Genomic DNA, 27,543 nt, shown 5'->3' with positions numbered 1-27,543 from the left:
GGCGCTGCTCTGGCCGCAGGAGCACAGTTGCAGGCAGCTGCAGTTGAGGGTAGTGGGCACCCACCAGCCCACTGTTTCTTTCTGATCCACGCGGCAGGCCCTCCTGACTCCCCCCCAGAGGTCCTAGCACCAGGTGGGTGGGGGGGGGCTCACTCTTCTGCTGTTGGGCACAGGGCCAGTCTGGCCGTCTCACGACCCCCCGGTGACCTGGCGTCTCCCTCGTTGCCTCCACAAAGGTCTGGTGCTCCGTCCGCACGCCCGAGAGCACCCACGAAGGCCTCATCACGGACCCCCACAGCCCCTCCCGCTTCCGGGTCATCGGCTCCGTCTCCAACTCCAAGGAGTTCTCGGAACACTTCCACTGCCCGCCTGGCTCACCCATGAACCCCCGTCACAAGTGTGAAGTCTGGTGAGGGCCGAGGCCCCAGGAGCCGAGACGGAGGAGGGGGAGGGGCTGAGGATGAGCCCTCGGGTGGAGTCAACAAGGCTGCCCCCTCCGACCAGTGCCCGGGGTGCCACCCAGCCCCCTTGGCCACCCAGGGCCCCCCTACCCCGCACTGGAGGGTTTTCAGCCGGGAACGGAGCCTGTCACGTGGGTTCTCAGCATAACCTGAGGTTTGATCCCCTGGGGAAACCCTGTCATCCCAGGCACGCGCATGTCGACTCTAAAGGGCATTTGGGTGTCCGGCTGCCGGCTCACCAGGCCTAGGCCCCACGCTGACAAGGGCCGTGGACAAGCCCCACGCCCACATCCAGTGCCAGATACACCACAAGTACCACTGTGTCGAATACTCTAAATATATATATATATTTTTCGGGGAACTATTTTTTAAACATGGTGGAATACACTGGAAACCTTCAGGGAAATAATGCATTTAAAACACTTCTTTTTTTTTAAGGAAAGGATTGGTATATTTATTATGTTCTGTTTTTCTAAATAACCTGTGGACAAGGGAAGCCCCACTGAGTTACCCCCCCCTTCCTCACTCGCCGCAAGGTTGAGCCGAGGCAGCGATGCCCGCTGACCGGGTCCCCAAATAGAGAGCCGCCTCCGCCCTTGGAATACACCGTGTCGGCCTCCATCGCCTGGGGAGGAGAGGGAAGGCGTGGAGGCTGGGCGGAGGAGGGGCCCGCTCTGGGAGACCAGCTCATTGGCACCGCCCCTCTCGGCATCCCCGCCTCTGTCCCCAGAGTCCAGCACTGGGAGCCCCAGCAAGGAAGGTCTGATCTTCAAAGTGGCAGAAGGGGACGGATGGCTGTAGCAGCCTGAGGCCAGGTCAGGGTCCTCACACCCGGTCTGGGGTGCCCCAGCCCCCCCAGATCTGGACCACAGAGCCCTGTGAGGCTGAAACCTCCCCATCAGATGTACTCGCCTGTACTCTTTGTGTTCCTCCTCTTCTGGCCACCCCACACCTGTCCTGGGGGGCTGTTCCTTCTCTGCAGCACCCCACCCCCAGCCTGGGCCTGGCTCCCGGACCGCAGCCATCCCCCCTCTGTTCTCTAGTGCCTTACCTGAGGCTGCGCACCACCCCAAGGAGGTGGCCCCTCACCCCCAGCGGCCCTTTGCCTCCTCAGTGAAGCCCCCAAGTGCCCTGACTGGAACATCGGGCCACACCCCTACTCCCAGCGCCCACAGAGCGGCCTCTCTTGCAGCGCAGGAGCCCAGCCTGCCCACCGGAGGCACCAAGGCCAGGGGTCTGAGGGACCCCTGAATGTGCCCCAAGCTCCCTCCCACCCTCAGCCCCTGGGGTTGAATCAACACAGTGCGTGCAGCCAGATGGGCTCCTCTCCCTGGGAAGCACCTTCAGCCCTGGCTGGCTGTGAGGGAGGCACTCCCCTGAGCCAGTCAGCCCGGCCTGTGGTGTCCAGGACCAGGAACGTCATCCCCTCCTTGAGGCCACAGTTCAGAAGGTCCCCCAGGAGGAGCTAACTGGAGCCCCACTCCGGCTCTCTGGGCAAGCAGCCACCTGGGGCTGAGGCGGGGGCAGCAGGTGCCGCCACAGTTCTCCTGTCTCGGCAGCCCAGGCTGCCTGGCCAGCCCGCTCCCACAGACAGGCGCCTGCGTTGCCCAAGAGAAGCAACGGCTCAGCCACTGCCTCGCCCACCTTCAGATCAGCCCCAGAGCGGGGGTGGCAGCGTGGGGAGTGGGCTCCCTGGTCTGAACAAGCAGCAGGCCCGGGAGCTCCTCGCAGGAGAGGTAGGGCAGGACCCAGACCGGGAGCCAGAGTCAGGAGCCCGCCACCGGCACCTTGCCCCAAAGAGGAGGCTTCCCCAGTGCTGGCACCTTCCCTGCCCTCCCGCCTCCCCCGTGGGTCACAGTCCTTGAGAGTGTCTGGCGGTGCCGTGGACCGGGGCCCCCAGCCAGTGTGCTAGGGCCGAGGGTCCAGCCACAGGGCAGGTGGCTTGCACTCCCTGCTTCCTGGTGTGCTGCAGGGGGCACAGCACGAGCAGGAGGACCTAGTCCACGGGGTCAGGGAGACCCCTCCCCGTAGTCCCAGGGAGCCATTAGGCTGGCTTCTCTGCGGGTACCTGGACGTGGGGTTTAGAGCTGGGAATCTATTTTTTGTATTACTATGTTTTGTGCTACTGTAGTTTTGGTGTGGCACTATTGTAATTGAAATAAAGTACTTGTACCTAGGGCCTTGTGACTGAGTGTGTCTTCTCAGGGTGGTATGTGACCTGTGGGGCTATGGGAGGGCACCCCCTGCCCTGTGTCATCAGGGCCAGCTGCACCTCCTCCCCAGAAGCCTCAGGTCCTGACAAATGCCAGGTTACTCTGCCTGAGCCCATCCGGCCACCCTTCCTTCAAGACACGGTTGTGTGACCGCCCCCTGCTGGTGAGAATGATGCATGTCACCACCAGGGCCCAAGGGGCTTCTGGGTAAGAATTATTATTCCGTTATCTTGGAGCCAAGGACGTCAGCAGTGGGTGTGCAGGCCTCAGATGCGTGGGAAGGGCGGCCAGAGCAGGAAATTCAAAGAAGTCCAAGGGGGTGTTCCTGACACCCGTCTGGCCTCCTGCAGGATTCCGAGTACGTTCCTCCCTCTGCTTAGAATGCTCTTCCCTGGCTTCTCTATTTGATAAACTCCTGTCCAGCGTCAGTGCCCGGCTCAGCATTACCTCCCCCAGGAAGCCTTTTCCGACCTGCAGCCCAGAGCAGGTGGGCTCACGCAGGCTTCCCTCCCCCACCAGAGTAAGTGAGCGCCAGGGCTGCCGTGGCACAGCACCCGGAGCCTGGCTCGCTGACACAACAGGAGAGCAGCCTGTTCAAAGATCACGTCGCCCCGCCTTCACCAGCTCCCCAGTGCTCTCTCCCTCGCACACGACCTGGGCCCTGCCCGGTGTGCCCCGCCCCGGCGCCCCCTCTGCACCTCCAGCCTCCTTTCTACACTTTAAACAGTCGAAGCCCTTTCCTGCCTGTCCTTCAGAGTGGAATGTTCACACACTCTTGCTGATGAATGAATGAAAATACGGATTTTTTTAAAGCTTCCATGTATTGCATGCCTGCAGTGAGTCAGGCTGTGTGCTGCGTCCCCTGGAAGGCTCACAGCAATTTTTCCACCTGGATCACAGGGGAATAGTGGCAGGGCAGGGTTCTGAACCCTGGGAGCTGAGAGCAAGCTGCTTGGGAATACGGGAGAGGCTGCTAAGCAACAGTGATGCGGGGAGGGGGCAGACATGACCAGCTCTTTCCCTCTCTCTCACACACACAGACACACACACACAGGCTGAAGATGCAGGAGAGGCATCATTCTCCTGCAGAGGTACGTCTCCCTGGCACTCCGGTTTCCCTGTGACCAAGCCAACAAGCTTCTTCCACTACCCTGCTCTGAACCCTGGGCCACCCCTGCCCTCACCCCACCCCCTTTCCCCTCCTCCTCCTCCGTTATCATTAGACCCTCCCCACCAGCTCGATGCAGGCCACTCCCCCGGCAGGAATGAAAACTCTAGCCCGGCCCTTAGGGGTTTACCCAGCAGTTAAGGAATGGATACTCTTGCAGGATGCAACCTGAGCGTCCCTGGGAAGTGAATGCGACCTATAAGGACCATTGTGTAAAAAGGGTTCAGCAGAGGCTCAATGTGAGGGTTGAGGAGCTGCGGAAGGAAGAGATTAGAGAAGGTTTTAAATGCTGAAGAATCTCGTACAATAATAACCCCACTGAGCCATGGGCAAGGCCTTTACCAAGAAAACTACAAAACTTGACTGCAGAACGTTAAAGAGACCCGAGTAAAGGCAGATGAATGCACTGGTCGTAGACGGAAAGGTTCGTTAGAACAAAAGATGCCAATTTTCCCCAAATTTTAGTCTATAATTTCAGTGTACACTCGACCAAAATTCCAAGATAATTTTTCATGGAACTCGAAAAACCGACTCACATGGAAGGGGAAGTGTGTGCAGTGGCCAAGACGGTTTTGCAAGAGAACAGTGACGGAGCTGGCTCTGTCAACATGTAAAGCTGTAGTGAATAATGATACAGTGTGGTGCTGAGGGAGGATAGAGAAGCCGAACAACTGGAATGGACTAGAGAGCCAGAACCAGTTGTGTGTGTACGCGGGAATTTGGATGGGCTCGAGGAAGCCCTTTGAGCCAGCTGGGAAATGGAGAACCATTTAATAAGCGCTGTCAGGATGACCACCTGGGGGACAAATCTAGAGCCTGCTTCCCTCACACAATTCTCACACACGCTGCTCACGACAGTAAGTTCCACGTGTACTAGGGGCCTACGTATGTAAAAACCACAAAAGTTTAAAATACAGGGTGGGGCAAAAGTAAGTTTGCAGTTCACATGGGAAATAATGTGATAATACATAATAATACAAGAATAAACTGTGTTTTGTGTACTCACAACTGTAACTCTACTTTCCCCCCACAGTTTATTACAGAATGTGTTTATAACTTTGCGTGGGCAAAGTTGTCTCTAAAAAAACAAATGAGCCCTGGCTGATATGGCTCAGTGGATTTAGTGGTGGCCTGAGAGCCAAGGGGTCGCTGGTTTGATTCCCAGTCAGGGCATGTGCCTGGATTGTGGGCTGGGTCCCCCGTGGTGGGCATGTGAGAGGCAACCACACACTGATGTTTCCCTCTCTCTTCCTCCCTCCCTTCCCCTCTGTCTAAAAGTAAATAAAATCTTTTAAAAACAAGCATATGAGCCCTGGCTAGTGTGGCTCAGTGGATTAAGCACCGGCCTGCAAACCAAACAGTCATGGATTTGGTTCCCAGTCAGTGCACATGCCTGAGCTGCAGGCCAGATTCCCCACTAGGGGGCGTGCAAGAGGCAACCACGCACTGATGTTTCTCTTTATCCCACCCTTCCCTTCTCTCTAAAAATAAATTTAAATTTTTTTAAAGATGCTTAAAAATAAATAAGATTAAGTAAAGTTAAAAGACAAGTGGCAGATTGGGGGAGAATAAAATGCAACATTCATAACTAATGATCCAGAAAGTACTAAAAAACAACAATAGGCAAAAAAAGAGCAAAATATTTAAACAGACTATTCAGAGAAGAAAAAATACAGAAAGACAAAAGACAAACTTTGAAAATATATTCTTACTAATAATATGAACAATATATTTAAAACCACAGTGAGCCCTGGCTGGTGTGGCTCTGTGGGTTAAGTGCTGGCTACAGACTGAAAGTTTCTGGTCCAGTTCCCAGTCGGGGCACAAGCCTGGGTTGTGGTCCAGATCCCCAGTTGGGGGCATGGAAGAAGCAACCAACCAATGTTTCTCTCCCTCTCTTTCTCTCTCTCTTTCTTTGTGTCTAAAAATAAATAAAATCCCTTCTTAAGGAATTCTAAAACACAAATGAGAAATAAATGCCAACTTTCACTCCGCACCTCTCCTGAAGGACAGCAGGATGGACAGCAGAGGGCGCACTTGCATGGGGAGTCTTGTCTGGGAATGAGCATGACCAGGGACAGGCAGATCACGTGCATTCAAAACCCCTGTTAGCAAAGTGCAATTCAGAGCATTTCAAGTGATAAAGATTTTTCCTCCGAAGTCAAGCGTAAAGCTGAAGAAAATTGTCACACAGCACTCCAAACTGAATCAAATACCCTCAAATAAGCATTTGGGGATATGGAAAAAACACCTCATCTCAGAAATGCAAAAGCTAACAACAGAAAAAGACCCAAAAAAGGATGATTTAATTAAATGAGGACTGATCTCAGAGTATAAAATAACAAAATCATATTGTATCCTACCGGAAGATGAAAAGGTACCCAAGGGAATGGCTTCAAAAGAAACTTAATAAAGGACAGTGATGGGAAGCAGGAAACCAGCCGAGAGAACGAAGCTTAGATGAAGAAGTCGAACGGTCAGAGAGAAAGGGGTTGAAGTGGAAGGCAGGCGAAGGGCTGACGTTGGAAACTAATCCAAGATGACTCCCCAGAAATAAAAGATGCACCAGGGGTGTCCAATCTGTCGGCGTCTCTGGGCCACACTGGAAGAAGAAGAGTTGTCTTGGGCCACACATTAAATACATTGCAACACACAATCACAAAAACGTTTCATCATGTTTTAAGAAAATTTACGATTTTGTGTTGGGCTGCATCCACGGCCGTCCTGGGCCACATGCGGCCCGTGGGCCCCAGGTCGGACACCCCGGGTTAGACCCACGCATCGAAAAGGCTCACTGGGAACTGTGTAGACTTGACGTTGAGTAATCAGCTCTAAGATACAGCCTGGTAAAGCTATTAGATCTTACAGATAGAAAATGATCGGGGCCTCCAGGCAAAACTGTGAAATAACCTCTAAAGGCATGAGAATTGGACTGATAGGAGACTTTTTAAAAACGACTATACTAAATGAGGGACCTGGAACAGGAGAATTCATGCAGACGGAAAACAGCATGGAGTGGACCAGGGGCTGGAGGGAGGGGGCAGGGAGAGTTACTGTTTAACAGGCACAGGGTTTTTGGAGAAGATAATGAAAACATTTTAGGTGTCAGTGGTGGTGGATACACAACATTGTGAATGTATTCAATGCCACTGAACTGTACACTCATGAATTATTAAAATTATATATATATATGTATATATCAACACAACAAAAAATAAGTAACATACACAGCAAGGCAATAGTGGAGCAGTGTTCTCAAGAACCTCACGGAAGAAATCCAAGGATGTTATACTGAACCAAACTGTCCTTCAAATATCAAAACTACAGAAAAAAAGAAAGAAAGAAAACCCAGCTTTAAATGTGCAGGAATGCAGCACACACGTGCCCTTCCTGAAGAACCGACTGTAGCATGAGCTTCCCCTAAGGCAGGCACTGTTCAGGAAAGGGCTGTGAGCGAACATTTCATGCATTTCAACTGTAGCGTGAAGGTTAAAACTAGGGTGGGACCCTGGGTCAAAGATTCATGCATAAACGCTCTGTGTTCTGAAAAAGCAGAATGAATGCAACTAAAAAATGGGAGGAAACGCGAGAGGAGGCAGAGAGAGATTCTAGACTGCTGCGTCTGTGGGAATACAAAGACACCATTCAAAATGGAAAGACCACATAGTGAAAAGTTAAGCAAGAAAAGAGAGGATTAAGGGAAGCATAAAACATTAATACAAAGATTACCACTGGAACAAAAATTCATGGCTTCCTAAATACCAACAAATTTAAAATGAGCAAAGAATGTACATCAAATAGAGAGGCCATAGATATAATACATATTATGTCTATCATTTCTCTTTGCTTCTCTTGTATTTTCCATTTTAGAGGATTGATGTGTATTGATATTGGATAGAGGATTGGTATAGGGAACCCATCGGTGTGGCAGTGGCTAGTGTAGCCCAGCACCTGATTCAGAAAACCTACGGGGAGCGAGTTGGCACACAGGAGCCGAGCCCACGGATCGGTTTGCCCGTGGGGAGTCAGGCCTGCATTGTACCCAGGCTGCTTTGAGGCTTCTTTTTGCTAAAACTCCCTCACCCTGAATTGAGGCAGCAAATGTTTACTGCATGTCTTTGAAGTGACTTTCCTAAAGTCTGTGCTAAACCTCCCAAGTATGCAGTGTGACCCGCTCAACCACTTCTCCCCTTGCATCTGCATCATCCTTCTCTTTGATGTAAGTAGCAACATTCTTTCCTTTTGTTATCTGTAGAAGGCAATCAACCTACAGCAACCTGTGTGTTGTAAATGAGGACCATCCTTGATGTAATGTGCCCAGAAAAGCAACAGAAGCCTGTCCAGGCAGGGGTCGGGGCCCTCTCTCTCACTCAGAGAGTGGCATGCCGTCCCTTTTTCTCCACAGCACTTCTGTAGTCCGTGTGCATTTGTTCATCGCAGCCACAACACACGGACCCCGCTGGCCGGAATCCGCATCAGATTGGTGCATAGATATTTATAACTAATGATCAGAGCCTCAAACTCACCACTTTCAGCCAAGATGACAAAAAATAAGTAAGGATATAAAAAACACAAACAGCCTGGCTGGTGTGGCTCGGAGGATTGAGCGCTGGCTTGTGAACCTGGGTTGTGGGCCAGGTCCCCAGCTGGGGGCATGCAGGGGGCATGCAGGGGGCAACTGATCACTGTTTCCCTCACACACGGATGTTTCTCTCCCCCTCTTTCTCCCTCCTTTCCCCTCTCTCTAAAAGTAAATGAGTAAAATCTTTAAAAATATATGTTTAACAACACATGAACGTAATCAGTAAGCTAGTTCTTTTGGATATATATTGCTGTGTACTGAACCGCGTCTCCTCCCACCCCCGTTAAATCCATGTGCTGAAGACCTGACCCCCAGTGCAATGGCATCTGGAGAGAGGCCTTTGGGAAGCATTAAGTCATGAGGGTGGAACCCTTGTGATGGGATGAATGCCCTCATAAGAAGAGGTCATGTGAGCACATAGCAAGAAGGTAGCTGCCTACAAGCCATGAGAAGAGGCCTGAGAATGAAACCTACCACCCCAGCACCTTGATTTGGGACTTCCCAGTCTCCAGAACTTGACAAATAACTTTCTGTTGTTCAAGCCATCAGTCTACGGTATTTTATCATGACAGCCTGAGCAGAGCAATACATACACTGAACACTACACCTTGATAGTAGTGAATATGTGGATCTCTTTCTGAAGCACCCAGGGGCCCTTCACAAAAATGGATAATGCATTCCGACACAAGGAAAACATCAGTAGATTCCGTAATGTGAAATCAATGCTCTCATACCAAATGCAATTTGGTATGACATTAAAAAACAAAACAAAAGCATGAAACTAAAAGTTCCCTCTATTCTTGGGCAAATGGGGAAATAGAAATTACAGAATTCCTGAAAAGTAATGATAACAAGTACATTATCAGAATCTACGAGGTACATTGAAAGCGATAGTGACAGGAAAACACATAGCCTTAAACACTGACGGCAATAAAATGAAAGGCTGAAAATAAGGGAATTGAACTCCCAATTTGGAAAGCTAGAAACATAACCTGAAAGACAGCACAAGAAAAGGACTAATAAAGATAAAATTAGAAATCAATGTAGAATATAGAAAATTACTGGTTCAAAGTAACGTATCAAAACCCTACCTCTTTGCAAAGACAGTACCAAAAATTACACAAACCTCTAATAGAATTAATAAAAAACAGTGAGCCCTGGCTGGTGTGGCTCAGTGTATTGGGCAGCAGCCTTGGAGCCAAAGGGTCACTGGTTGGATTCCCAGTCAGAGCACGTGGGTTGCAGGCCAGGGCCCCAGTAGGGAGGGCTCAAGAGGCAATCACACATTGATGTTTCCCTCCCTTCCCCTATTTCTAAAAGTAAGTAAATAAAATCTTAAAAGAAAGTTAGATCTAAAAAAGTGGAAGCTCACATATATAAAATAAGAAATGACCATAGGAAAACAACTATTGATAGAGAGGACAGTTTAGAAAAAAATCACGATACTAAGACCTAGGTGCTATAGATAATTTCTTTTTTTTAAGATTTATTTATTTATTTATTTATTTATTTATTTATTTATTTATTTATTTATGTTTAGAGAGGGAAGAGAGGGAGATGGAGAGAGAGAGAGAAACATCAATGTGCGGTTGCTGGGGGTTATGGCCTGCAACCCAGGCATGTACCCTGGCTGGGGATTGAACCTGCGATGCCTTGGTTTGCAGCCGGCGCTCAATCCACTGAGCTACGCTAGCCAGGGCTAGATAATTTCTTAGGAAAATGTGTTTTGCCAAAATTGGCCTGAGGAAGTGTATGATACTCCATTGTCGTCCTCTGAGACCCCTCTATTTCCTGCACAGACCGAAGAGGCAAGTTGGATGAGGGTGCAGTGGGAATCACCACTACAGCATCCTTCAAGCCCTTGACCATGGCGATGGCTGCAGTCCCTCTGGGAACGCGGTATTGCTTTGGGCTTACGAATTTTGTGGGCTGAGGCAGTTCCAGTGGCTTCCACTGCCTTTCGCACCATCAAATAGCCCTCACCCCACAGGTCGGGGAACCACTGCGGGGATTCTGCCGGTTGCTCCCACATCTATCCCAACGATGCATTCCCCAACCCGAGAAGCAGCCCGAGGATGGGGTGACACCACCGATGGGGCGCCCTGGGAGTTAGACCCGGGCTAGCACGCCACGGACCACCTGACCTCCGTACACCCCTATTGTGACTGGCGAGCCACAGTGACATTGTGGGTCCGCAGGAACTAGGGTCACTTCAGAACCAGGACCCAGTAGTCCTGGGACGGCCCGTTTCCTTTTCCCCACTACGCAGGCCCTCGGCTGCGCGGCTCCAGGTGCCTCCCAGGAAGGCTGGGAGAGAGAGGACAGAATCAACCTTTGCCATGAGCGGGGTCCTTCCTCAAGGGGACCCGGCCTCCCCTTCTTTCAAGGGCTTTTGGGCCTCTGGATCTACAAACTGACTCAAGTCTAGGAATTGATGGAAAGGCCATGACTGTGTTTGCGACCCAAGTGAGACTTCCGTTCACTCGACCTGGAGCTCTTCTGCTCTTGTCTCTGTAAACGCTACTATTCTGGTTGCCCCTGGGCGCCCCCTGCCGGCTGGCAGAGTAACGCAGCTACCTGCCCTTCGCCCAGTAAGGGCTGCTCCCTGGCCCTGCGCCCCAGGAGCCGGTTATCCCCACGTGTCTAGAGAGTCCAGTTCAACGGCAGCGACGGCCGCTCTCATTTCTGACCGAAAGAGAACAGGGGCCACGGTTGCCGGAGCTCCTCTCCGAAATGCATTTGCCACAGCGGTGAAGCGGGTGTCCTCTGGCCCCTCCCAGGGTGGGTGAGGAGGCCTCCCAGGTGGAGTCCGCTCCGAACCCTGGGCTGTGGTCCATCAAGGCCCTCCAGTTCATTTCGTGTCAGCCGCCTTCGGGCCCGTCTTCTCCTCGGCCGGGCGGCCGGAGCCCTTTCAGCCCGTCGGACTAAAACTGAATCCTGACTCTCTGCCTGGTGGAGCGCTCCCGCGGGGCCCTGAAGCATGTCCTGTGGCTGGCTGGCTAGGGAACAGCTCAGGCTCTGCAGACTGCTGTCTCGGTCACGAATCCTGCCACCGGAGCGTGAGAACATCAGTATGGAAATGCAAGAGCATATTTCAATAATGTTTTCTTTATGGACACTGACATTTGAGTTTTACATACTTTTCATGGGGTGTGAAATATGACTATTTTTATTGAATTTATTGGGGTGATATGTGGTAATAAAATTATTTAGGTTTCGGGTATTCAATTCTATAACGTGTCATTAAAATATGACTCTTCTTTTGATTATTCTCAGCCACGTAAAGATGCAAAAGCACTCTTAGCTTGCAAGCCGGACGAAAACAGCAGTGTAGCAGTGTGCCAATCCTCGCCCGGGGGTGTGCAGCGTACACATTTAATTAATCTCAATGTGATTTCGCATAATATCGTGCTACTTCACATATACCAAAAGAACCTTACAATAGTACACTCACAATAATAAATGTATTATTTTCATACATTCTACTTTACATACACTACAAATCCATACTATGTTGCTGTTATTTTTGCTTTGGGAAGTTAATTATACCTTAGGGCAATTTAGAATCATCTAAACATGTCCTTTTATTTTTCCTTTCATTTTAACCGCTTCTAGAGATCTTCCTTTTCTGGCACAGGTCCAAGTGTCTGCCTTGCCCTCGTGTTCTTCCGCTTGAAGAACTTCCCGTAGGAATTCCAAGAGTACAGGTCTGCTGCCAATGGCCTCTCTCAGCTTTTGTTTATCTGAAGAAGTCTTTATTCCACCTGATTGTTTTCATTTTTAAATTTACATACAGCAAAATGGAGTTTTTTGTATGCAGTTCTATGAGTTTGGAGAAATGTAGTCATGTGACCATCACAATCAAGGTAAAGAATAGTTGTACTTTCATTTAAAAAGGAAAAAGTGTTTTTTTAATTTTGAATGAACTATAGACTCATAGGGAGTTGCGAAAAGAATAGCATAGAGAGTCCTGTGTGCCCTTCACCTAGACTTTCCCAAGAGTAACCAACGTCTTATGTAACTGCTGTACAATAGCAAAACCTAATACTGTCAGATCAAGAGATGGGCACTGGTGCAGGACTGCTAGGCAGCCTTACTCAGACCTGAGTTAGAGCTCACCAGTTTTTATATGCACTCGTGTGTTTGTGCGCATGGAGTTGTTGTGTTTTTTTAAGGTTTTATTTATTTTCAAAGAGAGGGGAAAGGAGGGAGAAAGAGAAGGAAAGAAACGCCAATGTGTGGTTGCCTCTCACATGGTCCCCACTGGGGTCTGGCCTGCAACCCACACATGGGCCCTGACTGGGATTCAAACCAGCGACCCTTTGGTTCGCAGCCCACACTCAATCCACTGAGCCACACCAGCCAGGGCTGAGTGTTGATGCAGACTCCACCGGCCAGCGGGGTCCGTGTGTTGTGGCTGCAACAAATGCACACGGACTACAGAAGTGCTGCGGAGAAAAAAGGACGGCATGGCCACTTTCTAAGTGACAGAGAGGGCCCAACCCCTGCCTGGACAGGCTTCTGTTGCCTTTCTGGGAACATTACACCGAGGATGGTCCTCATTTACTATGCACAGGTTTGCTGTAGGTGATTACCTTTTACAGATAACAAAGGAAAGAATGTTGCTACTTACATCAAAGAGAAGGATGATGCAGATGCAAGGGGAGAAGTGGTTGAGCGGGTCACACTGCATACTTGGGAGGTTTAGCACAGACTTTAGGAAGTTACTTCAAAGACATGCAGTAAACATTTGCTGCCTCAATTCAGGGTGAGGGAGTTTTAGCAAAAAGAAGCCTCAAAGCAGCCTGGGTACAATGCAGGCCTGACTCCCCACGGGCAAACCGATCCGTGGGCTTGGCTCCTGTGTGCCAACTCGCTCCCCGTAGGTTTCCCGAATCAGGTGCTGGGCTACACTAGCCATTGCCACACCGATGGGTTCCCTATAGTATGTACACAGTTCTATACCACATGTAGATTCATGTTACCAATGCTTCCATTTGTAAAAGATATTTTTACTGCATATAGAATTCTGGGTTGACAGTTTGAAGACATCAGTTCATTGTCTTCTGCTTATATGGCTTCTGATAAGAGGCCTGCCTTCTCTCTCTTCTCTGTCCTTCCGTAGGTAGGAATGTGTCTTTTTCCCCTTGGCTCCTTAAGGATTTTCCCGTCACCCTTGGTGTTCAGCAGTCTGACTCGGGTGCTGTTTTGGTTTTGCTGACTGTCGGGGGGTGTGACTTACCCCACTTCGTGTTCTCTGTGATTCTCATGTCTGTGGTTTGCTGGCGTTCATCATGGCTGGGAAATTCTCAGCCATTATGTCTTCTTATACCCTGCCCATTCTGTCTTCACTCTGGATCCAAGGACACATATTAGATCATTTGACATTGTCCCACAGCTCTTGGATTCTCTGCTCTGTTTTTGTTTTTCCACTGATTTTTCTCTGTGTGTTTTAGTTTGTGCAAGTTTTATGGACCTATCTTCAAGTTTACTTACCCTTTCCTTGGTTTGCCGAGTCCACCGAGGAGCCCCTAAAAGGCATTCTTCGTCTCTGCTACCATGCTTTTTTTGTTTCTAGGATTCTCACTGGACTCTTGCAGCTTCCATGTCTGCTGAGGTTCCCCATCTGCTTATGGCAAGCGGTCCACCTTTTCTACTAGCGCTTTTAACATACAAGTCATGATTATTTAAAATTCCTTGTCGGGCTCTGACTGGTGCGGCTCAGGTGGTTGGGCATCATCCTGCAAGGCCATAGGTTGCTGGTTCAACCCCCCGTCAGGGCACATGCCTGGTTTGCAGGTCCAGTCCCCATCCAGGGCACGTGTGAGAGGCAACCACCAATGTTTCTCTCTCACATCGACGTTTCTGTCCCTCTCTTTCTTCCTCCTTCCCCTCTCTCTAAAAATAAACACACAAGATCTTTTCTATTCCTTGTTTGAGAATATCAACAACTGCATCGTTTCTAAGTCTGGTGGAGCTGATTGCTTTGCCTCTCGATAATAGATTGCTTTTTCTTGTGTTTTAGTGTTTTACAATTTTTGACGGAATGCCTGACATTGCATGTGGGATGATAGAGACTAAGTAAAGAGTATTAACTCCTGGAAAGGGGCATGTATCTTCTTCTGCCAGAGAGTTAGTGTAGGGGATAAGTCAGTCTAGTCAGGTACGGACTTGTTCAGCCTTTGTAGTTGCTATTGATAGGGGAACTCAAGAGTTAAAAGAGTTTAGCTTTAGTTACAGCTGACAGGCTTAAGTAATTAACGCAGATGGAAAGCTGTTGTTCCAGGAGCTAGAATACCTGACCGTGTGACTCAGGAGGTTGACAGGCAATGCAACCTTTGCGCCTCAGGGGGCTGCAGAGAGGGAGATGGTATCTGAGACCTTGTGTTCCAGGGAGAGAACATCTGTGACACAGATAAAGAATTATTGTTCTGTAGATAAAGAAATCTAAGAAAGTTCCACCTCTAACTGTACCTCTTATCTGATTAACCTTTCCCCAAACCCCTTAGGTATCCTTTTCTTCTCCTTAGGAAAAAAGTTTTAGGGTTTTTAGGGTACATAACCCACCATCTTCTCAGATCACCAGCATCTGAACCAAGCACCCATAAAGATTCAATCCTCGTCTCTGCTTTTTGGTTCTGGCAGGTGACAGGCAGCACAAACGCCAACTTTCCCAGTGTCGCTGTGGTTGCCTTCACGGCATGACTGGCTCCCAGTGTTCTAGCATGCCCTCAGTCTGGGCACGGGGGCTGGGTGGGGCTGGGTGGCACAGGGATTTTGTCAGTGCTCCCGCTCCGCTCCTCGGCTTCCCACCCCTCCGGCTGCTGTTGTGTGTTACCTGACGCTTACTAGCCCGGTGGAAGGGGAAGGGACTGTCTCTTTTCCTGGTCCAGCCTCAGTTTTAGGCAAACTGTATCCCTGGGCTTGGGGATGGGGCTTCCTCAGTGTTCCCGCTCCTCTTCCCCACGGCAACAAAACTCTGGCGCGTACCTTTGGCAGTTCCTGTGCGGGAATTTCCTGCTCCTTCCCCAACGGCAGAAGCCTTGTAGTGGTATTGGCGTAAGGTCCTGGCACAGGATGGTTTCCTGCCACCCCCTCTTCTCCCAGCTACAGCAGGTCTTCATGTGTGCCCTGGGGGTGAGGGTTTCCTGCTCAGCCCCCCCAGCTTCAGACTTTTGTTCCATCGAGGGGAAGGCCTGGTGAGGTAGGGACTTCCTACCTGCAAGTGTGTGTAAATTTCCCCCGTGTCCGTGACTCCCAGGGGTTCTATGCTTTCATGCTGGCCTGTAATAATTCTTTTACCAGCAGTCCCTGAATTCCTGACCTGCCTGGCATACAGTGGATGCATTATACATATTTATTGTGTATTTGGGAGAAACTTAACTTTTCTGAGTCTGTTTCTGCCGCTGTAAGTGGAGCTGATAATGCCCACCTCACTGACAGCTCACACGAGGTGATGGTGACAGACCGGCTCTTGTCAAATGGAGAACATCAAAAACACATCGATTCAGGAGTCTCAGCTTCCTCAGCTGTGCAGAGGCTCAAAGGCAGAGCAGGGGGAGTACAGTTAGGTTAGGAGGGAGATGAGGAGGGGGGGGATGGCGGGGGGTGGGGGAGGTTGGGATAGTGGTGGGACAAGAGGCTGCAAACCAGTAAGGTTAGCCCCGGCTCCAACCGTCTGGGTTTAATCCCAATTCCAACAGTAAGTCCCTGTGTTACCCGGGAGAAGTAAGCAAACACTTTGAGACTTATTTTTCTCACCTTTCAAATGAATTTTGAGATTTGTGAGAATTCAATTAATTGATACACATAAAGAGTTCAGAACTGGCCCTGGCTGGTGTGGCTCAGTGGATTGAGCGCCGGCCTGTGAACAAAAGGGTCTCTAGTTCAATTCCCAGTTAGGGCACATGCCTGGGTCGGGCCAGGTCTCTGGTACAGGGAACGTGAGAGGCAACCGCACATTGATGTTTCTCTCCCTCTCTCCCTCCCTCCCCTCCTCTAAAAAAGTAAATAAATAAAGTCTTAAAAAAAAAGAAAAGTGTTCAGAATTATACTTGCTGTATAGTGCTTAATAAATATCAAGGGATTTTGTTTGTTTCATTCATCCCTCCACTCAAGAAATGTTGAGAACCTACTATGTGCTAGCAATTGTGCTAGGTGCTGGGAACATACCATTTCCATTTCTTTCCAGAGCACGGAGGGCAAAATCCTGGTTCTAGAGAAAGAACTGGCCCCAGCGGAATTCCAGCGAGCCCTTTCTTTCTAGTTTCAAGATTTGACCACCAGAGGGCGCAAAACCCTAAGGAGACGCTCGGAATCGCCCCGGGTGGACCTCCCCGGGACTGAATCCTGGGGCTCAAAGGCCTGAGGGAAGCCCCCTCCAGTGCCCAGCTAGAGGACTGACAGGAGCCACCCTTCTGTTCTTTCCGTGTTTTGTTAGAAGGCATCCTGGACTACAGGAATCCTGGATCAGAAGCCTGCAATGTGAGTTTTAGTCCCTTCCCCACAGCTCCCTGATGTCAGCAAGTTACTTCATCCAGTTGAGTCCCCAATATCTGCAAGATGGAGCTAACAGTCCCTGCCATTGTTTCCCGCTTTGCTCCTCCGTCTGGCCCAGGCCCCTGGCCCGCATTTCAGAGAGCGCCTGTGTCACGCAGGGGCTCAGAACCTGGTGTCTGAGCCCTGGGCTTAACCCCTACTCCAACCACAAACTATTAATAGCTGTGTAACCTTGGTCAAGTGAGTTGACCTCTCAGGGCCCCAGGTTCCGACTCCGTCCAATGGCAATCCTGCCACGCCCCTCGCAATGTTGCAAAAGAAGAACATGTTCATAAGTACTTAGAGTTGCTGGCACAAAGTCATTACCTAAGGTGCATTTATTATTCAGACAGAAATTGGACTCATTCATTAAGTGCTTACTTAATGAATCTCCAGGACTGGGGCTCTGCTAGTAATTGCTTTTGTGGCTTCTGGCAGGATCCCTTCCCTTTTCTGAAGCCCAGTCTCTCCAACAGAAACATCGGGGGCTAGGGCAGACTGGACACTCAGCGGGAGCCATTCCAGCCCCCCCAACACCAGGGTGCTTCTCTCCCTCTCCCTCCTACCACTCCTCGCTTCCTTCCTTTCTCCCGTCTATCTATCGTTGACTCATGTGCTCAACGGTTATTTATCGAGTGCCCACCATCGTGTGCCAGGTGCAGGACACAAAACAGACCCGCATCAAGACAGGTGCGCATCACCGACAGCCAGACGGTTGGAAGCACGTCTGTACAAACCCCTCTTTGTCCTGTCTCCCAGTAATCACTCCTTGCAGGTTATTTCATGTTTGGAACAGGGGGAAAAATATGCCAAGAGTTTATTTCTGTGCATCTCTCCGTGTGGCTGTGTACACACACACATTTATATATAACATTTGCAGCAGCGTTGTCATGGGAACCGGTTTTTGGTGTCTCTGGGCATGAGGGATGCCTGTGAGAGCAGGAGCTTTTGCGGAACACCCCCTGCATGCACTTTTGTGTGGTGCGGAACCCTGCCGGGAGGGCTCCCCCCAGAGCCTTTGTTGCCCCTTTTGATCGTTGCTGCCTCTCTTTCTCATTGATCTTGTCGGGTGTGAGTGAATTTGACTGAGGGAACTGAATGTCAAGCTCAGTGACTGGCAGAGTAAGATCCTCTGGGACATTTGCCAGCTAGCAGTGTGGATAGGTCAGCCTGGGTTTTTTGTTTTTTTTTTTTTTCTTTTTGTGTGTGTCTTTTTAAACCTTGATTTAGGAATGCTTAAGGCTTTGGGGAAGACTTGGATGAAAAGACAACAGCAGCCAGGGAATGTATTTTCAGACATGACAGCTGCTGCAGCCGCTTTTGAACTTGGTAGGCAGTGCCAGCTCCGGGAGGGGGCAGAATGCCAGCCAGAGGGAGGCAAGGGACTCACTATTCACCCAGCAGCTACTCTGGGCCTGGCTGCATCCTGGGTGCTTTGCATATGTTACCCTGTAATCCTCCCTGTAAGACAGACATTGTGGTTCTTAGCAGGAAACTGGGATTAGAGAGGAAAAGTGGGCAAACTAGGAAGTGACAAAACCGAGATTCAAACCCAGGTCGGGCCCGACTCCAGGACTCCAGAGCTGGAGCGCTACCGGCGACATCGTGCCGCTGCACCGCTTTCTGCAGCCAGGTTCCCCTCCCCTCCAGGCAGGAGCTGGGGAGAAGGGCAGCCAGGAATGGCAGTCCAGGAATTCAAGTCTTCACACACCCCAAATCACTGCGGCAGATTCAATCGTGAGCGGCTTTCAGGACGGCCGAATCTATGTAAATATTACCTTCACCTTGAAGACAAGGGCGGGCTCATGTTTTGGAATCATGAGGGTTTCCTGTGTACCACGTACCAGGCACTCTTTCACGTATAAAGTCCCATGAGACCAATGCTATTTTACCATTACTATACTGCAGAGACAGAGAGACTGAGGGACAGAGAGGTTACATGTCTTGCCCAAGATCGCACAGCGAATGAGCTAAGATTTGGGCCCAGGGAACCTGGTTCCAAAGCCTGAGCTCTTAACGCCGGTGCTTTTCCCGGTCCGGGAGCTAGTGCTGCGTGTGAGCGGTTCCACGGCCCAGCCACAGGGGCGCCCCACTCCCCGAAGAGCTTCAGCTGCGTGAGAGATGAGTTGCTGGGAAGGGGAAGAGACCCCCCAGTGACTGATGATCTCCTGTGTGCCCAGGACTGTGCTAGGTCTTTCCACCTCCCAGCTTTGCTGGGACCTGGGAACCGCTCAAATCCCCTTCACACAGATGAGAGGCATCAAGTCCCAGCAGGTGAAGTGTTTTAAGTACGCTCCCAGGACCGGGATTCGAACCAAGGCCTATGGTTTTCCCAAACCAAAGCCCGAAGGTATAGTATAGCAGTGGAGCAGCACTGCCCTGGGGCTCCTCTCCCACACTTGTCGGGTGTGATGCCGGAGAGAGGTACTCAGGTGTTCTCCTAGAAGCAGGGAGGCCACTCCAGAAACTTCTGTGGTGGAGGACTCCCATCCTCCCAAATAGAGGCTGCTCCCCCAAACTCTCCAGAGCAGGGTTACACTCGGTAACCCAATCACCATCCACCCCTCAACTATTCACAAAGCGCCTCCTATGCTCCAGCCTCGGTCTGGGTGCTGGACATACAGCAGTGGATGCATCACGGTCCCTGCCATCGGGAGCTTACTTCCCAGCAGGAAACAGCCAAGATACAGGTGAGCACAGGTGTGAGACAGGAAGGAAGCTCTGGGCCTGAACGACAGGGGCTCACTGGGCCTGGGCTGCTGACTGATGCAGCGTTTTGCATTTATTGAAGGGGGACCCTACTGACACTTTGGCTGGAGAAGGCCAAGCATGCACCTCAGTGCTCTTGGCCAAAGCTGAACACTGGCCGTGCAATGGCGAGACATGAGAGAGGTTTCTATTTTCTTTATGGTCAGAGACCAAATTGTAATACCCAACCCCGCGCCGTTTCCAGCTCCACTGAAGAGATGAATAAGCGAACGTGTACTGAGTATTTACCTCGTGCCAGCCAGGGACGAGGCTGTGTAAGCCGTTGTGAAACCGTGCCGTAGAACCCCAAGAAAAGAGTGTCCCAGTACTGAAGAAGCAGAAGGCAGGCAGCGATTAAACCGGGGAGACGGGGAGGGAAATCAAGGAAAGTTTGTCTCCTCAAATGATACTGAGCCGGGTCTGGAAGAGGAATAGGAGCCTCCTGGGCAATCCAGGAACAGCACGCCCTGCAGGCGGAGGGAGCGTGGGTGGAAGGGTGTGGCGACAAGAGCGTGCTCCGCCGGACGGCGTGCGTGTTGGCGGGAAGGGGTGGGAACTGAGGGTGCAGAGACTGGCATGAGCCAGACTCAGTAAAGCGCCCCCTGCACCTGGCGGAGGAACCTGGGCTCTATCCGGTCCCCACTCACCCTGCATGAGGGTGAGAACCAGGCATCTTCTTCAAGTGTTCTATTCCAGTGGGAGAAAGGGCATGCAACAAGGGTAGGGAGGGGGGGGGGAAAAAAGGCATGATTGCCAAATTTGGGAAACTGAAAATTGAATATTTTTTCTAAAAATACATTTTCTAAATTGCTGCTATTTTCATCCTCATGCCGGTGGGAAAGGCAGAGCATAGCAATGCGCCTCAGTCTCTTTCCAGGTGTGTGGAGTGCGGGCAGGTGAGGCAAGGTGAGGCCAGGCCAGGCCCAGCCAGCCCAGCCCAGCAGGCTGGCTGGCTCCCATGGAGATCCTCGGAGCCAGCCTGGCTCCCGGCACCAGCTGTGGGCATCTGGAAGTCTAGCTTCCTCTCCTCGTCATCAGATAGGGGGAGAATCAGAGCCCAGGATTTTCCCAAGGCAGCGCACTTGGCAGGATGGTGAAACGGCATCAGGCTTGGAAAGGGCCAGGGAAAGGCTGGGCCACCCAGGATGGAAGGATGTGGTTTCCAGATTCAAGATGGGCTAGGTAGGTAATCTGGGGAAGTCCCTTGGTTTAGAGGGGGCTAGAGGCCCGCTTGGCGGGTCTTAAAGAATTTTCACTGGGCCGGGCCCAGCGGCAGTGCAGGTGGAGCTCAGTAGATTCGGTGTGTAGGGGGTTGTGCTAACAAGGCCTGGCGCGGAGGTCAAGGCTGCCTCATCCCCAGGCCCAGCAGCCGTCTCCTGAGCAAGTCAGGTGATTAGTCAGAGGAGGCAGGAAGGAAGCCCCTGTTATGAGTCACCTGTTATGGGCGGGCAACATCAGTGCTCAGAGCTCCATAGCGGAGTTACGAGGACCAAATGGGTTACTACACGCATGGGGCTTTGCTTAATACCTGGCACATAGTGAGCGCTCAGGAAACGTTATTGCCGTTTGGTTGTTTTCATCAGTCAGACATGCTTACGGTCGGTTTCCTTTACTGAATCCTTACAACAGCTCTAGGAAGTAGGAGTTACTAGGTGCTTTTTTTTTTTTAATTATTGGTTTTTACAGTTGAAGAAACTGAGGCATAGTAAGGTTGTGTAACTTGCTCAAGTGGCAGAGTTGGAAACTTCTACAACTCAACAAAAATGAAAGACCAAACAATGCAATTCCAAAATGTATAGGACTTGAATCTCAACATTTCTCTAGAGAGGGCATCAAATGGCCAACACACTCCTGAAAAGATGTTTAACGTCACTAATCGTTAGTGAGATGCAAATCAAGCCCACACTGTGCATCACCACTCCAAACCCAGCAGAATGGCTACTCTCGCTATAGAAACAAACAAACAAACAAACAAACAAACAAACGTTGGTGAGGATGTGGAGGAATTGGAAACTTGGTGCATTGCTGGAGGATGGAAAATGGTGCAGCTACTGTGAAAAACGGTACGACAGTTCCTCAGATAGTTAGGAAGAGAATTACAATATAGTCCAGCAATCCCACTTCTAGGTATATACCCCCCAAAAACTGAGAGCAGGAACTTGAACCCATTCTTGTACACCCATGTCCCCAGCAGCATTATTCACCAGGGCCGAAAGATGGAAACAATTCAAATGTCCGTTGACCTGTGAATGCATAAACAAAATGTGGCATCATATTCACACAATGGATTATTATTTAGCCTTAAAAAGGAATTCAATTCTGATACATGCTACAAGATGAATGAACCTTAAAAATATTACGCTAAGTGAAATAAGCCAGACACAAAAGGACAAGCATCGTGAGTCCATGTATACGAGGTACCTAGAGTAATCCAGTTCCGAGAGACAGACAGTGTTACCATGGGGGCTGTGGGGGCGGGGGGAGGGGAGGATGGGGGGTTGTTTCACGGGTGCTGAGGTTCAGCTCGGGCCGCTGAAGAAGCTCCAGAGCTGAACAGCGGGGATCACCGCACAGCAACACGAATGCCACTGAATGGGAGTGCCACTTAATTACACCCTTGGAAGTGGGTAGAATGGTTTTTTATGTTGTGCATATCTTACTACAATTAAAAAATTACAAAAAAAAAAGTGGCAGAATCGGGATCAGGATCCAGGTCTATTTGTCCCCAGCGCTACCTGGGGTGACTCTCTGGATCTGTGAGGGGGGCCCCCCTCAAAAAAACCCCAGAATTTATTTATAAAGAATTGTGTATTTATTCTTACATGTTCAACTTCAGTCGCCTTCCAAGCACTCTCCGTTTGATACTGTGCACCTATCAGGACAGTTTTTCCACGGCCCAGAACAGTTTTTGACCTCGTCGATTTTGATGCCTTTTAGTGCTTCTGCTGTTTTTTGTTTCACCTCTTCCACATTGGCAAAACGTTTCCCTTTGCGGGCTTTTTTCATCCAGGGAAACAAAAATGTCACTCAGGGCGAGATCGGGTGAAGAGGGAGGGTGGGGCACAGGGTCATGCTGTTTTGGGTCAGAAACTCCTGAACACTCAGTTCCATGTGCACGGGGTTCACAGTGCGCGTGAATCACCCGTCATGAAACGGGCAAAGGCATTGAAAGAGTCTTCAAAAAAAATTCACTGAAGCTGAATGCAGCCTCTGACAACAACGCCAGCTGCTGCACTGATACAAGCGGGTTCCTAGAACACTCACCTACGGGGGAACCTGTTTTACAAGGGGCCCACCCTTCAGAAGGTAATTCCGATGTTTTGGGGGTCTTCCTCCCCCTAGATGTTCCCCTTCCTAGGAAACTGCTGTCCATTTTTTTGGTCAGAATTGACCAGCTAAGAGAAAAAGCAGTGTTTTGTTGTTGACGGACACACGGAGACGAATTAATTCTATTTTCCAAACAGGCATTTGCGAGTGACGTTCAACTTGAAGGACAGGCTGACTCTGCCCACGCTGAGTCAGAGAATGGAGTGCTGAAGAGTCAGAACTCGGTGACTGTACTCCATCCTCTCCATTCCCCTCCCACCCCCATGACCTGTGCACCCAACTCATCATCTTGTGTTTGGTCAGTCAACAAACATTCACTGAGCGTTCCGATATGTGTGCTATTTCTAACACTGCCAAGCGATTCTGATGCCTGTTTGGTGTCCTGCAATTTAACTCAGTTCTGACATATCCCCCAGAAGAGAGCCTGGTGGTGGGTGGCTGGTCAAAGGCACAGCACCCCTCTGAGGGCTGCGCTGCCTTCTCCGGGGTCCTCTCGCCCTTCTCACTCCCTGCACAGTGAGGCCCCTCCCCGGGGCTCGGTAGTACCTGGGACTTCTCCAGGGTAACATGAAATCCGCTGGCAACTCAATTATTCTGTTCTTCAGCAAGTGTCACATCCTATTTATTGTGAGCTAGATAGCAGGGATATTTTTAGTGACCACGATCCCATTTAAATGAAAAATAATTGCTAAATTGTATTCAGCAACTATTATAAGCAAAAGACGGGGCTAGATGCTTTGTATTTGTTGTCTTATTTCTTGTGATAGGAGGTAGACTCTCCATGTTACAGATGAGGAAACTGAGGCTCAGAGAGTTGATTTCCCCAAGGTCATACAACTAATGAATGGCAGGGCTGAGGATCAAACTCAGGTATTTTGATTCCAATGGCTGTGCTCTTTTAAAAATATTTAAAAATGTATTGATTTTAGAGAGAGGGAGAGAGACACTGAGACATCGATGTGTTGTTCTACCCATCTATGCATTCATTGGTTGGTCCTTGTATGTACTGACTAGGGATTGAACCCACAACCTTGGCATATTGTGATGATATTCCAGCCAACTGAGTTACCAGGCCAGTGCCCATCAGCTGTGCTCTCATTTGCCACTAAGACTGCCCTGAGAGCTAAACACCCACTGCCCAGGAAGCCTAGCTCAGCCTAAGGAGTGAGGAAAGGCTGCCTGGAGGGAGTGAGACCTAAGCCAGGGTTAGCCAATGGGGTAAGGGGAGAGAGAATGGTTTGGAGTTATAGGACCGCTTGCAGGCCCCGGAATAAGAACCAAGGTGGCCGCAGCTCTGGATTTCAGGTGGAGAGTGGCAGGAAGCAAATAGATTTCACATCCTGAAGGACCTTGAGTTTAGACTGGGTTCTGATGGCAACGGTGGGGAGCCCTGGAGGGTCTCAGGAGGCAAGTTCACAAAATCAGCTTTGCTTTGTTAACTGTGCCTCTGGCCACGGTGGGGAGCTTGCTGCGTTGAAGGCGATGTGGCAAACCAGACCTGGAGTGAGATGCCTTGGATACGAATACCAGAATTTCCACGTAGGCTATACAAGTCACTTCTTCACATCGTTGACCCTCAATTTCTTTATTTGTAAATGGGATATAATAATACTCTAAAAGAGTTGTTGAGGGGAACAAATTAATCTAAGCAGAATGTTTAGTACCCTGGCAAACAGTAGGTGTGCAATAAATACTTACCACTCCACATGGAAGGAGGTGTTGAGCAGGGCCAGGCAAGGAGCGAGCTCTGCTTTTCTGACTTTCCTTTCTAGTAAGCCTCCCTGCATTGATTGCCTGGGGCCAGAATCTTATCAGGGGCTTTTGGGCTATTTTGCCCAAGGTCTATCGGTTTTCAGAGAGAGAACGCTCATCAAGTGCTTAGCACAGACCAGGCACACAGTAATCACCAGATGCTTGTACCTATTATTAAGTCAGAAAATGAAACTATCAGTAGCTCAGAAAAAAATAACAATTAAGCAATTATCAGTGTGCTGTTACTTTAGCATAAATGAGAAGCCAACTTCTTTCCTGGAAACAGGTTTTGATTGGGAGAAGGCAGCCTGAGATCTGGGAACTTGGATGGAGAATCCTGGGAAATGAAGAGCCGCTTGGGAATTTTTCTTGGAGCCAGTCAAAGAGCAGCAAATCTGATCATAGGTAATTAATTAGGTATTGCAAATTCAAATGGTTTAGGATTCCAGAGAAGGAAGTAGCTTCCGTCTTCCAGGCTGGAGAAAGGGAATAGGCTTCCTTGAAGAACCCTTGCCAGAAAGACGCCGTGAGGGGTGTGGGGGGGGTCATCCTCTTCCAGATGTTCATGTTTCCTCAGGGGGCATTTGGGGCTCAACTGGGAGAGGATTAATGAATTCATTAAGCTCCCACTATGTGTAGAGCTGTATTTGAATTAGAAAAAAAATTAAAAAGGAAGGCAGTGTTAAACAGTAGGGCAGAAGTCAGAGCTGGACTTGAATGGTGTGTCTGCCATCTACACTCTCCATGTGATCCTGAGAAGATCTCTTGTCCGTTTGGGCTGTGTGATGGTATTGAGCCTCTTGGACCCTCGGTGTCTTCATTTGTAAATGGGTACCACCCATTTCACAGTACTGCGTGAGATAATAAATACGAAGTGCTCAGTGCCTGGTGACTATTGTTACCTGATGGCTCCGTGATCCCTGCGGTTCCTTTCCACTCAATGCTCCTGTGCCTGGGACAAAGGCCCTGCTGGGAGGGAAGTGTGGGGGGGGGGCGGGGGAAGTGGGTGGGGGTGGTCTTGGCTGGTCCAGCGGGGAAGAAAAGGAGGTTATCAACAAGTGTAACACTGACATAGCACACTGACTGGGGAGTTGGCCGCTGGTCACGGGATGCTCTAGTTGGGGCAGGCTTTGGTAGAAGAATCTGTCCGCGGAAACCTCAATAAAGGCTGCTGATTAGTAAGGTGCGTCAGATTAGGTCAGGCAACTTGTCAGATGGCGAGGTTCATCCAGATGAAAAAATTCCCATCCTGGGAATTCAGACCCAGGCTTGGCTTTCCTTTCCCGGCCTGGTGACCTTGGGCCAGTCACTTTTCCTCTCCCAGCCTCAGTGTGCTGGAGAAATGGGGCGCCTCCTTCCACCTTCCTCTCTGAATGTATACGTGGGCGAAATGTCCACACAATGGACGTGAACTGCGTAATTAAGGGGCCAGCGAGAGCTATTTGTTATGCTAATAGGAGCACGAGGCAGGTTCCTAACCAGCGCTTTCACTCTGGTTAGGCGGTTCCTTCCACCGTAACCCAGGTTTCCAGCTCAAGGCTCCCGCCCCTGCGGGCAGGGCTCTGCCTCCAGGGCCGTTACCATTGTTCTTAGAAGCTGGGCGGCACGGGAGGACCCTCGCGGACCAGACCTCGCCTTTGGTCTCTCCCTCCGCCCGGACCCCTCGCCGCAGCAAGCCTCGGAATCAGTCTTCGCCCGATCTTTTCCGAGGAAGCGAGTCAGCACCAGAGCGCTCCCGAACGGTGGCCGAAGACGCCCCCGAGTGTTTACGAAGAATCCCGACCGCAAGTAGTCTCCGGAAAGAGCCGAAGGTGCTTCCCACTCTCGGCCTTCCGAGCCACTCCGAAAAGGCCCGAAGTTTGCCGAGCGGCCGTCCTGTCGGACTGCTGGAGGCGGCCGTAGCGCCATGTTGGATGCTCTGCTCGTTGAGTGAAGAAAATCCGCCGGCATCGCCTGAGCCCCGCTACCGAGAAGGGCGCCGCTTCCTCCGGGGAGGGGGATAAAGACCCCCCGCCGCCGGCCCATGAGGATATTGCCGTGAAAGGTCCGGTCTATCCGCCTCCTGCCCCCGCCGGGTCCGGCCCCCCCCCTGGGGTCGCGTTGTCACGGAGACCGGCAGCCGGTGGTGCTGGCCCGCGGGGCGGCTGCTGCTGCCGGCGGCGGCAGCGGCGGCGGCGACGGCGGCGGCGGGCGTGTGTGACCGGCCCCGGCCCTCTCCTCTACCTCCTCCCAGCCTCCCCCCGAATCCCTGCTCCCGCCGCCTCCCTGGGTTTGCCCCCATCCCGCCCCCCCGCTGCCCCCGGCCCCTGCACCCCGGCGCGCCCGGTCCCGCTCTGGGGGGGTTGGTGGCTTCGCTTTGCCATGAGTTTACCGCAGAAACCGGCTCTGAAATCAGGCTCAGCGGCTGCAGCAGGAACCGGACCCGGCACCGGAGCGGCGGCGGCGGCAGCGGTACCGCCTCCTCACCCGGCGGCGGCAGCAGCGGCGGCGGCGGCAGCGGCGGCGGCGGTAGCGGCCCCTCCTCACCCGAACATCAGGGCCCTCCAGACCCAGGCGCCCCAACAGTATCCTTTTCACTTTCCTGCCGGCCCTGCGGCTCTCTTCGCCTTAGAGCGGGGGGCTGTGGCCCCCCACCCCGCCCCCCAGACCCTCCTGCCGGCCTTACAGCCCAGCCAGGGAAAAGGGGCTGCTCCTCGATCCCCTGCACCGGGCTTGGCCGGAGCTTTTGGGGTGCCCTGGCAGCAGCACTGCGGG

General features: G+C 51.0%; 2 protein-coding genes across 10 annotated transcripts in view; both read left to right on the top strand.

Moving 5' to 3' along the window:
* Nucleotides 1-2,638, top strand: part of ECE1 (endothelin converting enzyme 1) — a 97,002-nt gene extending 94,364 nt beyond the window's left edge. For all 3 annotated transcript variants that reach the window (XM_045858734.1, XM_045858733.1, XM_045858732.1), the window contains one exon: nucleotides 237-2,638. In XM_045858734.1, coding sequence (XP_045714690.1) covers nucleotides 237-413 — 177 coding nt within the window. In that variant the 3' untranslated portion in view covers nucleotides 414-2,638. The remainder of the gene's footprint in view (nucleotides 1-236) is intronic.
* A 24,528-nt stretch (nucleotides 2,639-27,166) lies between these two features.
* EIF4G3 (eukaryotic translation initiation factor 4 gamma 3) overlaps nucleotides 27,167-27,543 on the top strand; it is a 288,954-nt gene continuing 288,577 nt past the window's right edge. For all 7 annotated transcript variants that reach the window (XM_045858600.1, XM_045858604.1, XM_045858603.1 and 4 more), the window contains exon 1: nucleotides 27,167-27,353. The gene's annotated coding sequence lies outside the window, so the exon portion shown is untranslated. The remainder of the gene's footprint in view (nucleotides 27,354-27,543) is intronic.

Source organism: Phyllostomus hastatus, unplaced genomic scaffold (assembly GCF_019186645.2).
Source record: "Phyllostomus hastatus isolate PE091 unplaced genomic scaffold, TTU_PhHast_1.1 phas_scaffold_182, whole genome shotgun sequence".
Classification (NCBI taxonomy): Eukaryota; Metazoa; Chordata; class Mammalia; order Chiroptera; family Phyllostomidae; genus Phyllostomus; species Phyllostomus hastatus.
This window is presented reverse-complemented; position numbering and strand designations above follow the sequence as displayed.